Source organism: Zingiber officinale, chromosome 1A (assembly GCF_018446385.1).
Source record: "Zingiber officinale cultivar Zhangliang chromosome 1A, Zo_v1.1, whole genome shotgun sequence".
Taxonomy (NCBI): Eukaryota; Viridiplantae; Streptophyta; class Magnoliopsida; order Zingiberales; family Zingiberaceae; genus Zingiber; species Zingiber officinale.
The window spans coordinates 11,605,236-11,620,945 of record NC_055987.1 but is presented as its reverse complement, the minus strand read 5'-3'; the positions used below and the strand labels follow the sequence as shown (position 1 = coordinate 11,620,945).

The 15,710-nt window shown below is 39.2% G+C and overlaps 1 protein-coding gene across 1 annotated transcript; it reads left to right on the top strand.

The window, feature by feature from the left end:
• The first annotated feature begins 14,523 nt into the window (after positions 1–14,523).
• LOC121996534 (glycine-rich cell wall structural protein 1-like) lies at positions 14,524–15,090 on the top strand. The gene has a single exon (XM_042550530.1). It carries the CDS (start codon positions 14,524–14,526, stop codon positions 15,088–15,090), a length of 567 nt encoding a protein of 188 aa, XP_042406464.1.
• Positions 15,091–15,710: the final 620 nt, after the last annotated feature.

Here is a 15,710-nt window from a genome sequence, read left to right as displayed (position 1 = left end):
TGGACTTACATAGCCGAATGGAAAATGCAAACATGCATTGGAACCTATCCCAAGGCTCCCCCTATACCTAAGCTCTCCATTGAGCTAGGAATTTTACCACAAGGCTATTTAAGAACTTATCACAAGGCTCCCCATACATCTAAACTCCTCATTGAGTTAGGATTTTCACCACTGCAAAGGTATTTCAGGTTTTCCCACTTAAATCTTACTTCTCCCCCTTTGCCTAATATAAAAAAGCTTCAACAATATCCCAATTCTCAAAACTTATCATCCAAAATGACTATAAACTCGTGTATTTATCTCTCTAAGGATCTTATACACCAATGCGAGTTGACCCGGTCACAAACTAATGCTGAAAACAGTTTCAGACTTGTATCAGTCGACTGCCAAAAGTAACAGTCGACTGCCCTTATCGAAACAAATCCACAGAACCATTCTGTATCCGATAAACACTGTTACCAGTTGACCAGTAACTGTATCAGTCGACTGACACACTATTTTCAGTCCAAACAACATTCTGAACCCAACTTCAGAAATGCGCCAAATATTCTACAGACATCCAAAAATCTTCAAATTTTGTGGAGAGATCTGTTTTACCCGTGTCTTCTTTAAAAAAAATATATTCAAAAAGATATCTATCACTGATCCCAAGATTGACACAAAATCTAAAACTATCTAGATGGTTCAATTGAACCTTGACCTAAAGTCATTGTTTTGACTTCCTCTTGATGTATTTGCCTATACTAAACCATAATGCATCCCTACGATTGGTTTATATGACATCTATACATCCAAACCAATTGTCATGTCATATGACCCCAATGTCATATTTTCAAGTATGAAACACAACCTAATTGTGTCAAATCTCTAGGTTTGAGACTCAAGTCATTTCCAAAATCCTTTGGCACATTCCATGACCCATCTAGAATCCCAAGTAATACCCATTTGAGATCCATTGGCCATGGATCCCAAATTGACTCTTTGAGCTTCCCCTAGAGCTCTTAACCTTAGCCACCACCATAGGTGACTCATATATTGTGGCTAAACGACAATGATGCTCCTTAGAAGATTCCCTATCTTCTTGACCTTAGACATAACATCCTTGTCAAAGTTATACAACCCTAGCATATTTCTTTTCCTTGGCCTTGGATGACTCTCCTTTGCCATTATCATTTGTCACCCTAGCAGATGATTTCTCCTTAGCCTTGGAGGAACTAGATCGGTATTCCAAACTCGATCTATTATTATTCGATTTTTGGCTACCCAACACCATACCTAACCCTCTAGATCCAACATTAAATCTTTCTAGGGTTTTCTCCAACTTATCAAGCTTTGCCTTTAAAGCTTGTTCTCCCTTTCTAGGTTCCTAAACCTAGAGTCAACATGTCCACCTTGGACATTCGTAGACCTACTCTTCCTAGGCATATGTCTCCACTTCTTGGGATTAATGCCTTGGTTCTCTATTACCTTCTTTCCCTTAGGTACTGGGAATTTAACATGTCTAGGGTTATCATGAATTGGTCTCCTAGGGTTATGATCTACATTGACCCTATTTCTATCATGATATTTAAATCCAAAATTTTGCATGGATAAATAATAAAAATTATTTCTAGCATGCATGAGAGCATAAGAATTATAATTGCAATTCAAGTTAAAATATACCTCCCTTACCCTTGAAGCTCCCCCTTGACTTAAGCTTTGTTGGTGCAATCGACATCCAAGGTTTTAATGTCTGACAAATATGTTTAAGTAAGTTTAATGGAGCTTGATTATGGGAAGTCCTAGTCGTGGCTAGGTAAGGGTGGGAAGTCAACCGAGTGACTAGTCCTAACTGCGGTTAGGCAAGGGAAGTCCTAGTTGCAGGTTAGGCAAGGGAAATATCGGTAGATCATGGAAGCTAGGTGGATTCGATAGGCCTGGAGGACCTGATCCCTGGGTAGTCAAATACTGAGTCTTGGTGAGTGAAGCCAGGTGGAGAACCCCTAGGGGGTGATAACCTTAGGTTCTGGTGAGTGAAGCCAGATGGAGAAAATCTTAGAGGGAGATAACCTTAGGTAACGAGAAGTCTTGGAGGAGTGAACTCTAAGCAAGGTTGATCAGATCGCGTGGTCGACCGGACCAGCGGATCTCGGTAAATCTAATTTTAGGTTTACCATAGTATTCTATGTTACTATTATTGTTGTTGGCTAATGTAGCATTGCAGGAAAAGTCTTAGTGGATCAGACGATCAGACACTGAGCAGACAAAGTCCAAACAGATCTAGAGGACCAATGTTTGGTAGGTAAGTTGAGGTATACGATTAGAGGAGCGGCAGTGAGGTCATGTTCCCGAAAGGAACAACCTAAGGTCGTTGATCCAACTAAAGAAATCGGAAAGGTTTCCAAGTTGAGATCAAGACAGTTAAACTATCTATTATTATTACTCATGCATTAGATATATTATTACTGTGCTAATATCCATTTTATAGAATTATTATCTAACATTGTTTTGCAGGTTCGGCCTGATCAGTCGACCGAACTCCTTGTTCGGTTGACCGAACAAGTCTGACTTAGAGCAAATACAAGTTTAGACCAAAGCAAAGCGATCAAACCTTGATCGGTCGACCGAACCAAAAGATCAGTCGATCAAACACTGATGATGTGACACAGATCAGTTCGATCAGAAACAGAGAATGAAACTAAGCTGATCGGTCGACTGAACCAGTAGATCGATCGACTGAACGATCACCTCATCAATGCAGCATTAAGTGCGAATCTCGACAAACAGGGAAATTCTTTGTTCGGTCAACCGAAGAATGTGATCGGTCAACCGAACACTTTAATGTCATTAAAAATCGAAGATCGAATCAACATCATATCTCAACGAAGATGGAAGGGAGCTGGTTTGGTCAGCCCAACTTAATGATCGGTCGACCGAACGTCGACGACTCTTATAAAAGTGAGCTCGAGATCCGAGGCTGGGAACAAGGAAATTAGATCTATTCAAAGTTCATCTCTACGCATCCATCAAGCAAGCTGATGTACCATCCAAGAAGTACCGATCGAGTTGTATCTTCTATCTAAGTAATCGGTATATTTATTTAACTTGTTTTGTAGTTAATTTAAAAGTAAGATAGTAGACTGTTACTATCTTACTCATTTCATTGTACGATCTGATTCTCTCCGAGGTTTTCGGAGAAAAGAGTTTTAGTGGATTGTCCATCTGTGCAATCAAGGATAGCGGATTTTGGAGTAAAAGTTGACCTAGGCTTCGAACCAAGTAACTGAATTGTGTTTTCTATTTTCTGCTACACGACTTTGATTTTGATAAGTCGAAGAAACGTTTTTAAAAGTGCGATATTCATCCCCCCTCTATCGCACTCTTCCGATCCTACAAGCTTTTCTTCTGCTCCCATTTCTTTAGATGTGCAAGCTTCTTCATCTCCCTCTTTTTAGGACATATGGTGTGGTAGTGTCCCTTCTCCCCACACGTGAAACATATTATTTGCATCCTCCTCCTTTGGGTTTCTTGATTCCTACAACCCTTGTTAGTATTTAAATTAACTTGAATGAGTTTAGGAATTACCTTCTTCTTACCCAATGGGCACCTACTCTTGTAGTGTCTCTTCTCATTGCACCCGAAGCAAGTGATGTGGTCCTTTGACTTCACTTCGATGGAGATGCTCACTAGGTTGACTTCCAAGACTTTTTCTTCGCTTGTCTTGGATTCTTCTTCAACCTTTGAGGATATTGATGATGCTTCCTCATCCACATTTGCGGATGACATTTCTTTATCCTTCTCCTCTTCGGATGTTGAGAATGGCTCAACTCCCGTTTGCTTCTCTTCAACTTGAGCAATTAAATTCATCTCCTTGGGTTCTTCTTCTTCTTCTTGTGTAGGTTTAGGTTCTTTCCCTAGAACCATCTTTACTTTGCTCTACAAATCATGGACGTTCTCATATTCACCTACACCACTTATCACATTAGACGACAATATATCTATTAAGATTGGTATTACCTTTGAGTTTGCCTCCGATCGTAAGGTTTTCTCTTTCGTCCAATGTCATTGTCAGAGTTTCTTCCATTTCTTATCTTTTGGGACTTCGAGCGGCTCCTTGATCACCATCATGGTATCCCAATCCATGTCAAAGAAGACATCCATCTTCATCATCCAAAATGTGATGTCCCCTAGGCTTCCTCCTTCATACTTCAGCAGTTCTATTAAGTCGGTCATCTTCTTAAGCGTTGCTCTTCTCAGCGGTTAGTCCAGTGAAGTGCGACATTGGCTCTGATGCCACTTGTTGAGGATCTTGTATGGCCGGCTAGAAGGGAGATTCAATAGACGGTGCCCCCAAATCGATTGCTCCCTATGTATTCGTTAGTGCACAGTGGAAATCTAATACTAATATGAATACAAAAGCAAAAGACAATAAGAAAAAGAATAAGAAAGTTGCTACACGCCGATTTACGTGGTTCAGAGATAAAGTTCCTACTCCACGGCTGTCCGTAAGGTGGATGATCCCTATCCGTCGGTGGATTACTCCCTGGAAGACCTCTAACTAGCTCACGTAGCTCCTTGTGGGTGGAGAAACCTCACCACAACTCTTATAAGAACTCTTGAGAAGCTAGGGCACTGGTAGACTATTAATAGGGGTTAACCACCTCTATTTCATCAACCTTAACCAAGCTCCAAAGCCTTGGTTATATAGGTCACAGGTTGGAAAACTCCACCTACCAATTGATTGGTGAAAGTGTCAGTCGACTGCCCTATGTAGAGATTCGACCGTTACATCCCAACAACCCGATACCAATCGACTGATGAAAGTACCAGTCGAATTCTCCACACTGGCTGAGCAAACAGAGATATTCTGTTCGCTCCCCAGTCGACTGGTGAAAGTACCAGTTGATTGGTACCCCAAGTACAATCTCACGTACTCGGACCCTCACCCTTACGACTCACTTGATTTTTCGTTGCAGCCTTGACCTCTTGCTTTCAAGTTTACTTACTTTGGCTCTCGTCCCTCGGATGCACCCAAGCCCGCGGATCATCCCAATGTCATCCTTCGGTATGTCTCGAAGTCGCTTCCCTCGGCCCTTGTCCTTGCTGCATTTTCCATAGCCCCTCGGATGCTCCATCCTTCACCAAACCCGAAGTCATCAAGCTGAGTTATATATGTATCCTGCAAACCCGCACAACTCAAATACATATATCAAATACAAGGGTGAACCTAACTTAAATCCTTTGCCTCAACATCAAAACACATGGTCGCACGAACCATTGAAATTGCTCCAACATTGGGTTCCTTGCTCGGTTGAGGACTCGTTAGTGATGCAACTAGGTCATTCGACAAAGGACACCCGACTGATACTTGTTGTCATTGCCCTAACCTCTACGCTCGGGTGGCTATTAATAACTCCAAGTCTTTGTTGAACCTACGCGACCAGCAAAAGGGGGGGGATGAATTGCCTGTAAAAAATAAAACTAAACCTTTCTTGATTTTTCAACTTAGATTAGTAACATAATTAAATTAAACCAATTGAATAGCTAATAAAATAAAAGATGATAAAGAATTACTTGGTTACAATGTAGGTATAATCCAAGGTAAGAGAAATCACTAAAAAAAAGTCTCCTTTGTGTAGCAGAGAAGCCTCTTACACTCGTTGAACACTCAGAAATATGCTAGAAATTGAATACAAGAGTTTTTATTAATTTCCTAGGTCTAGGGATCTTTTTATAGCCCCTGGAAAATGTTATCCGCAACTTGAAGAGGCCTTCAAAAGGGTCCAAGGCACCTTCCATCGGATAAATTTTATCCCCTCAAGGATAAAATATTATTCTCAAGTAATGGCTAGGGAAGGCGCCTTCTATGGCTGGAAGACACCTTCACACTATTCATCAAAGGCGTCTTTCAAGCCATGGAAGACTCCTTCCTTAAGGTATATCAGCTCCCATTAGTTTATCTCTTCGCATGGATGATGATCTGGCTAACCGGAGTTGAGCTTATCCGAACTCAACTCTGACCTTCATCTCGAGCAGCCTTCCTACCCGACTTCTCGCCCCTCGAACCATCGCACGCGTCCTTCTCGTCCATCGGTGTACTATTCTGCAGCACCTCGTCCTTCGAATGCATCGAGCCTGTCGACTCATTTCTCGTGTCATCCTTCTCTTTAGCTACGTCTTCTGCTTGACTTCTTGTGTTCTTAAGCTCCTACACACTTAGACACAAGGATTAAATACAACATAACATAACTTAGTTGACCATATCAAAACTACTACGGGGTACTTACAATCTCCTCCTTTTTGATGTGCATTAACCCAAGTTAAAGTTAGGGTCAAACAAAATAATAACATGATTATGCAAATAAGTTGAAGTTAGAATAAAATATTACAATGCAATTAATTAACGAAGTTTACAAAATAAGTAAAAACTTTAAATCCAAAAAATATCATAACTTTCCCTTAACTTGTACTTATTTCTCTTCCCTTTATCACATCAAAAAATAGGGAAAAAATACAACAAACAGTTAAACAAATTTTTTAAAAAAAATCTAGGGATATATTACAAATATTACTAGTAGGTCGACATTTTGTAGAAATAATTTTCAGACATATTCTAGTTTTAATAATTAAGCTTCTATTCTAACAAAAATAAATTAAAAATTACTCAGTTTCAAAAAATCGTGAAACTTTTTGTCGAATATAAGCAGAGAAAGTTAGACTAGTAAAAAAATTCATAAAATATATTATTTAATCTAACAAAAATAATTTATTTTAGTAAAACAACTAATTTTCAAAAAATAAGTAAAAAAATATCTTTTTTAACTCAAAAAAATTCTATTAATTTTTTTGGATATGGCAAATAGATTGTCTAATACAAGAAAAAACAAAGTTTCTGAATTTCTATTTTCTTACATTTTTAATATTAAAAATTAACTTTTAAAAAAATATTCATAATAAATCAGATAAAATAAAAAAAATACCAAATATTTTTGTTATAATAAAAGACATCATGTTTTATCCAAAAAAAATAAAAGATTTCAAAGATAAGTCTGAAAATTATTTTTAATTTCAAAATACTACTTCATTAATAAATTCATAGAAAATAATTTATCAAAAAATTATAACAATATTTCCTTTGGCAAAAAATATTATATTTTATCACAGAATAATAAAATTCTCAAAAACTAAGTCTGTGAAATAATTTTAAATTTCAAAATATAATTTTAGTTAATAATTTTATTGAAATTAAATCAATGGTAAAACAATTTCAAAAAAAATCATGTTTGTAAATCATATTTCCATTTTGCACCCAAACAAAATTTAGTAAAAATTAAGACCGAAAGATTAATGAAATAAATGACTTTATAAAAATGTCTAAATTAATTAATGCATAGATAAAATTTTGAGCAAAGAATATAACCCAAAAAATTATTTTAACATAAATTTTTTTTACCCAAAAAATTAATCTAAGAATGATTTTGGAATCTAATATAGGTTCCTTCCTATTGGGTTTACTAAAAATTTCGGTGGCACATAATTCGTATGGATTTTTCTAATTTGTCCTTGGTGATTTGTAATGTACCAATTAATTTTACCATGCTTTCTAAATTTTGATTTTTGAAAGTCGTTAGAACATGCATAGTTATTTTTAAATTTTTCTATTTGTACTTTCAATTTTTTGTTTTCTATTTTTAGATTATCAAACATATCTAAGGGGCATGAATTCGCTAAATTTAATTTTAACCTAGCATTTTCTCTTTCTAATTGTTTTATATTCTTTGTAGGCATCTTAATAAATTGAAATGACTTTTCAGAACGTAGAGCATGTACTTTAATTACCTCGTGTTTTGATGCTCTCCCTTTATTGTGGCTTTCTTCTGAGGTTTCTCCCCCTTCATCAATGTTCATCTCTGAGCTACTTTTATCTTCTCCTAGGTTGTCCACTAATAGGGCTAGTTCGGCGTATTTTTCAACTTTTAACTCCAATAATGACTCGTCCAATGTAGCTTTTAAGTTTTTGTACCTTGATTTGACTGACTCTTTCTTCTTCTCCTTTGTCTTTAGCTTTGGGCAATCATCCTTGATGTGTCCTTCTTCATTATAGTTGTAATATCAAACCTTCCTTTTGCTCTGAGAATGTTTCTTACCCTACACTTTATTAAATTTATTAGATTTAATAAATTTACTAAATTTTCTTACCATTAGGGTTGCTTCTTCTTTATCAATTGACACTTTGGAGTCTGGATTGTCCATTCTTGCCTTCAAGGCAACATTCTGCTCCTTTTTCAATTTTACACATCCAGATTCATGAAGTTTTAAAGTGGAAAATAAACACTCTAAGGTTTTTATTGTTGGTGCAATCGACTTAGAATTGATCGGTATGATCATGGTTTTGATGTGTGTGTCAAAGAGTTTAAGTTATGCTTTTATATGTATTTGATATGTGTTTGAGTCATGCAGGACTTGGTGAAACACATGAGGAACTTGGTGCGACTAAGTTTGGGAAGCTCATCCTAGGGCTCGAATCCTTGAGTTGGTGAATGATGGTGTGGAAGACATCCGAGGGACCGCCGGACGAGGAATGGAGTGAAGTTGAGTGAAGCGAACTTCAAGGCAACGTGAAAGGTGCATGGAGAGGAGCCATAGGCTAGGGTGCATCTGAGGGACGAAGGCCGAGGAAGAGGGCTTTAAAGGTGACTCTGGAAAGGATGAGTATGAGTGAATGTAAGGTACCAATCGATTGGTACTAGGACCTAGTACCAGTCGGCTGGTCTAAATTCACAAAAGCATAGCATGATTCTGTGCTCAACAGTTGTGAAGACCACTTGACTGGTGATGACACCAGTCCGTTAGTAGGATCGTGGATTATGCGGAGTGCCGTTGGCTATATCCAACGGCTACACCAGTCAACTGGTGCATAGACCAGTCGACTGGTGCTGAGATGAGTTGACCTTGTATTCAACTCTCTCCTCTTATTTAAGGGGAGTTTTGGGGCATAAAGGAGGTTACTGATCTAATTGCATACTCTTAGGGGGTGCTTGGTTCAGGTAAGGGAATGGGAAAGGATATGGGAATGATTGCAAATATTAATGAAATGGGAATGATTCCCAAACCTCTCATATTATTCAGGAATGACCCATTCCTATATTTAGAGGAATGAATCCGTGGGTCCCACCATCATTTCCCCAAATCGCACCAAGTTTCATTCCATTCCCATTCCAAACCCCCCAAACAAGCAGCCCCTTAGTCTTTGCCTTCAAGCTTCCAAGTCTTCTCTTCCTTTCCAAACCTAAGTTTCATCTTGTAAAGAGAAAAAGAGCATTATGAGATATTTGCTCCACCGAGAAGGAGAAACCTCTAGTCGGAGATTATCGGGGACTAATCCACTGAAGGATTAAGGGTTCGTCCACCACAAGGACAAGCCGTAGAATAAGAACAAGCAATCTCCGAACCACGTAAAAGGAATCGTGTTAGCAGTTTGATATTCTTTCCTTATTATTTTCATTAGTTAGTTGTATTTCCACTTGCGCACTAACCTTCTTGTATAGAAGCAATCGAATTGGGGTGACCTAGTTTATTCAACCTCTTTCTAGCTGGCCACAAGATCCCCAACACTTACCTCTAGATTTTTTGAAATATAATAAGAGTCTACTATAGATGTCCAATCTTGTGTTATAGGAAAATCATTTAACGCATACCTTAAAGAATCTTGGTTTGTTACCTGCTCTCCAAGATTCGTAAGTATGGTGATTAACTCCTTTAGCTTGGCGTGCAGTTGTGTTACTGACTCTCCTTATTTTAGCTAGAGGTTGGTCAGTTGGTTCTAGATCAGATCCCATTTAGCGAGCTTGGCTTCAAACGTACCTTCATGTAGCTCCATGAACTTCTTTCAAAGTTCCTTTGCTGATTCGTAGGTGCTAATTCTGTTGACTTCCTTTGGAGGTAGCACGCTCAGCGGATGGAATTAGACTCATCCATTTGCTACAAAGTTTGCTTGCTCCTTCTTGGTCCACTAGTATTCCTCTTTTTCACCTCCTTGTGATCCTTGGGAGCTATAAAATCATATTTAATTATTAAAAGCAATTCAAAGTCTGTTTTAAAGAATACCTCCATGCGTTTCTTCCATGTCGTGAATTTTCCCTCAAACTTCGGTGGGTAGATGCTCGATCCGGCCATCATCTCGGTGCTTCAATTGACGGTTATTCCTTCTGAGGCATTCTAACTCTGATACCACTTGTTGGACCTGTGCGGCCGACAAGAGGGGGGTGAATTGCCTGTAAAAAAATAAAGCTAAACCTTCTCTATCTTTCAACTCAGATTAGTAGCACAATTAAATTAAAATAATTGAGCAACTAATAAATAAAATAGGCTAAAGAATTACTTGGTTACAACCTAGGTGATTGTTAATCCAAAATAAGAGAAAATTTTGAAAAAAGTCTCCTTCGTATAGGTAGAGAAGCCTCTTACACTCGTTGAATGCTCAGAAATGTGCTAGGAAATGAATACAAGAATTGTTATTAATTTACTATGTCTCGGGTTTTTTTTTGTTATCCGCAACTTGAAGGCGCCTTCAAAGGAGGATCTAAGGCCTCTTCCATCGAATAAATTTTATCCCCCCAAGGATAAAACATTATCATCAATTAACGGCTAGGGAAGGTACCTTCTATGGCTGGAAGGCGTCTTAGCACTATTCATCGAAGGCACCTTTCAAGCCATGGAGGGCACCTTCCATAAGGCATATCAGCTCCCATAAGTTGATCTCTTCGCATGGGTGATAGTTCGGCTAACCGGAGTTGAGCTCAACCCAACCCAACTCCAACCTTCTCCTCGAGCAGCCTTCTTACCCGACTTCTCGTCCCTCAGACCGTCGCGTGCATCATTCTCATCTGCCAGTGTACTCTTCTGCAGTACCTCATCCTTCAGATGCACCGAGCTCGTTGACTCTTTTCTCATGTCATCCTTCTCGCTAGCTTCGTCTTCCACTCGACTTCTTGTGTTCCTAAGCTCATACACACTTAGACACAAAGATCAAATATAACAGGACCTAACTTAACTTGGTTGACCACATCAAAACTGTCATAGGGTACTTACAGTCTTCTTGTGATAAAATAATTGTAGTGAATCATCCAGTCTCTTCCATATCTACCTTTCAGATTCGGGCGAAGGTCCCACAGATGACTCCAAATTTACTCCTGCCTAAAATAAGGGGAGATGGCACGCTAGATAGATGGTTCTGCTGTTTATCATGAGAAGACTTTGAGTTGGAAGAAGATGACGTTGAGCGGTCCTTTCTGCGCACATCACAGATAAAGCAAATGGAAACGTTAGAGTGAGAACTAGGAAGGGAGTCCCTGGCGCAGATACTTCGATGCTCAAGTCAGAATAGTAACCGAATGTTGAAGAAGATGAACAGTAGAACTATAAGTGTGGATGTGTGTGTGAGTGCACGTGAGAGCGTACTTGGACAACAGAGAGGATCCCTTTTTATATCACCTTTCATAACCTCAGTAATAATGTGATGATAAAGAATATCTGGTGTCAGAATATGTCGAGTAATGGAAGATGTACGGCTACCCTCAGAGAAAGGTTCCGTTGCATGTGTATGTAAGAGTAGTAGAATATTTCCTAGTGAGTAGTTGTTATTTCTAACAGGTTGTTGTAATTTTCTGACAATATTGTCTCCTTAAGAGAACCCGGCTGGTACTGGAGCCGATCGGGCGTATGTTGAGAATCCTGTATTGGAGAAGTGGGGAGCTAGGCCCCGTGGGTCCAATAGGCGTTGGGGCCGACCGGATATATGCTAAGAACCCTGTATTGGAGAAGTGGAGAGCTGGGCATCGTAAGTTCGACCGACACTGGGGCAGACTGGATATATGTTGAGAACTTTGTTTTGGAGAAGTGGGGAGATGAGCCCCGTAATTAAGTCCAATCGGCGTTGGGGGCGACCAACTGTGTGTTGGGAGTTTTACTCTTGAAGAGTGGGGAGTTGAGCCCTGAAGGTCTGACCGACACTAGAGACGATCGAATGTATGCTGAGAACCTTACATTGGAAAGTTGGAGAGCTGGACCCCGTAAGTCCAACGGGCACTGGGGTCGATCGGATATATGCTGAGACACTTATATTGGAGAAGTGGGGAGCTGGGCCCTATAAGTCTAATCCTTGCTAGGGTCGACCGGTTGTATGCTGGGAGTCTTGCCCTTAAAGAATGGGGAGCTAAGCCCTAAAGGTATGACCAGTGTAGGGGCTGATTGACTATACACGTTTTGACTTTGATTACCACCTTATCTTGATTTTGTCTGACAATTATCTTAATTATCAATCCCATTTTATCAACTAGAAATAACACTTTCTGGACTAAATTACTCCCTCTTATTTAATGGTTTTAAATGTTCTTAATTTTGCAATTATTTTCGCACCATATCCAAATCTCGGCTTCAAACTCCCGCGGGAGTTCGCAATAAATGACCTGCACTGGACGGAAGGTTCTGCTGCATGCCCAATGCCTAAAGCCTTAAAGACCACCAGCTACTGCCGCCCCTGCTGCTGCTGGAGCATTCATTGCACATGCCGTAGTCAGGACATCTAATGGCTTGCTAAGATCACTCACATACTGAGCCATTCGAGTTAGAAACAATTCCCGTGGCTTCATTCATTTATGGGCACTACGCCAGCTCGGCGCCACCATACATGGAATGTGTATGCATGCAGACCAAGCAGTGTGTTTCCGTAGATTTACATAGTTGATATTTGCCTGGATAATTACTTTCCTAGATTTTTCACTCCTTTTCAAAAAATATGAGACCACTAAGATGACGAGTTCATCTTTTACTCTTGTGTAGCAGATGTATTCTTTTTGTGGCTGCAGCATTTGCTCAAATCTTCCACCTCTTGTTTGCTGCATTTAGAAGAATAGAATTCAATGTTGTTAATTGCTGTTCAATGCCTTCAACGCATTTAAAATAGTGTTTTAAAATACTTGTTTTATTTATTTATGGCTCAAATGGACAAAAGAAGTGGCTGACTCTGTTTTTTCCCATCTTCGATCTCAAATAAACATAATAAGAAGTAAATGAATCGGATGATCAAGCTTAAGTATAATAATATACTATACTTGCTCTCTTATGGTTATTTAATTACGTTTAAACACGAACTCCAACTATCATTAATGTTCATAAATAAAATTTATCAAAAAACAATCTATATATTAAAATTTATAGTAACTCAAATCATATAATTTTCTGTTATTTACATGATATTAAAAATGTACTAGTTGATATTAAAATTTTTAACTAAACTATAAATATAAAAGTTTTTTTTGATCGAGCTCAGTGATTAAAATACTGCGTCCCAAGTAAAATGTTTAATAGATAAATTTATTAACATAATCGGACTGCTTAAACATAGCTAAACTCAATTTATAGCTCAGGTCGTTAAAGCGCTAGAGTACTGAGTGGTAATTAATCTCTTGTTCAAAGTATCCATCGTTAATGATCAGTCTAAGTGTTTCCATGACTGTGCTGAACCGGTAACTATATGGCAGATTTATAGCATAAGATAAGGATTGAATAAGATGAAGTTGTGGAAAATGCCCTTTCATATGGGGCATGTTCGGTATATAATTTATCTGTCTGTATATAGTCATAGGACTCACGATATTCGACTGCTTGGGATGAATAATTATCTTTTTTCAACATTAATGATCATTCAACTACTAACCACCATAAGCATGGACGTGAAGAGACAAGAGAAGTATCATCAATACGTTCTATTGACTATCATATGAGATACTGTCAACTTAATGTCTTGACTTTGTAATCATATTTATCTTCTCCGTGCTGACCCTGGAATGAATTGACGAGAGCGCTAGGGGAGAGCGCAATCATCTTTTTGCTAACGTGAAGAGACATGTGAAGCTCCCAGGACAGTTGAGTTAGTTTTCATATGATATTTGTATAAATTAATCAAGATTGATTCGCGATGAAACCGATAAAATACTCTCTGGCCGTTCTATTTTTTAATTAATTTTTCTATGTATGGTTATGGAGTCGATCGAATGAATGTCTAGGGTTGATCTTGCAGAAAAAAAAAATAGAAAAGCGAAGAGAAAAGTGAAAGGAAATCTAACTTCAAGCAAGATAAGCAAATTGTTAGGCCACACAGAAGACCATGACTTGCAACTTGCGTCGCCATGGATGCGTTGTTTCTGTAGTTCGGAATCTCTGTCCCGAAATTTCTCTATTCCTGTGTTCCTTTACCGATCGGACGGATCAGATTACATCTCAAGATATCATGACATCCTTAAGATGTGTGCAATATCCTCGTGATGCGTAAAATATCCTTGAGATATAATTTGATCCGTCCGATCAACAAAGGGGACACGAGGACAAAAAAATTTCGGAACAGAAGATCCAAACTACTGTTTTTGAAAAGTTGGGAATCATTAATTGTTCGTTCTTTCTTTCCTATAAATATTTGAGCTCTTCCTCTTCCTTTTTCCAACACAATTGCAAGCGTATAGTCTTCTGCACCAGCACGTATTAACAATGGGGAGCAGAAGCACGCTTGCGATGCTGCTCTGCTTCAGCTCTGTCGCCGCCTCTGCCTTCGGTAGGCAACTGGCCGACAAGAAGCTCGGCGAGGAATTCTTGTGGCCCATCAAAGGTGGCAGCTTTGGCAAGGGCCTCGGTGGCGGTGTTGGACTTGGTGGTGGTTTTGGCAAGGCAGGTGGACTTGGTGCTGGCATCGGAAAAGGTGGAGGGCTCGGCGGCGGGCTCGGTGGAGGCGTGGGACTTGGCGGTGGTTATGGAAAGGGAAGTGGACTTGCCACTGGCATTGGAAAGGGTGGAGGGCTCGGCGGCGGGCTTGGTGGAGGCGTGGGACTTGGCGGTGGCATTGGGAAAGGTGGTGGGCTCGGCGGTGGCATTGGTAAAGGTGGCGGGCTTGGTGACGGCAGAGAGAAAGGAGCTGGGTTTGGTGGCGGCGCCGGCGGCGGTTTTGGCAAGGTAGGCGGACTGGGAGGTGGCTTGGGAAGTGGTTTCGGCAAGGGCGGCGGCCTCAGTGGAGGATTCGGTGGTGGTGGGTTCGACGGTGGAATTGGCGGCCGTCATTGAATGGGGTCTGCTGATATATTCAAGTACGCTGCATGCATGCAGGAATTGTTACAATCCATGCAAGTCTATGATCATTAGTTAAAGAATAAATTTAGCTTTGGCCGTTCGTTGCCAACTTAAATTTGCAGTCTCAATCTTCTTTTACATAAGTTGTACTCTCTCATGTGTGGTAAGTGTAGTTTGTCATTTTGACGGTGAATCAATAAAATATTTTACGTGAGTGCAAACATGTTTCTACTCTAACCCCGAACAATGATTTTAATTAGGAATCTAAGATTAAATTACGAACCCTTTCTAATTTATCCTGATAATTAATTTTTTATATAAGACTAGACCGATCAATTTTAGGATTAGTCGGTTCAAAAAATTTCTTCAAGATTAATTAATTCAAAGAGTTAGATATCTGGATTACTTTTATATATATATATATATACACTCTAAATTGTGTTTTTCCAAGTCTAGATTACTGAGTGGCAAAAGAAAGATGAAGTGTTCACCCTCAACACCCGTCCTAGGATCAACACAAAGAAAATAGATCATGATAATAAAGTCTTCCAAGTCTAGATTACGTAAGAATTGAAAGAGGGCAAAGAAGGTAGATCATGATAACAAAGTCTTCC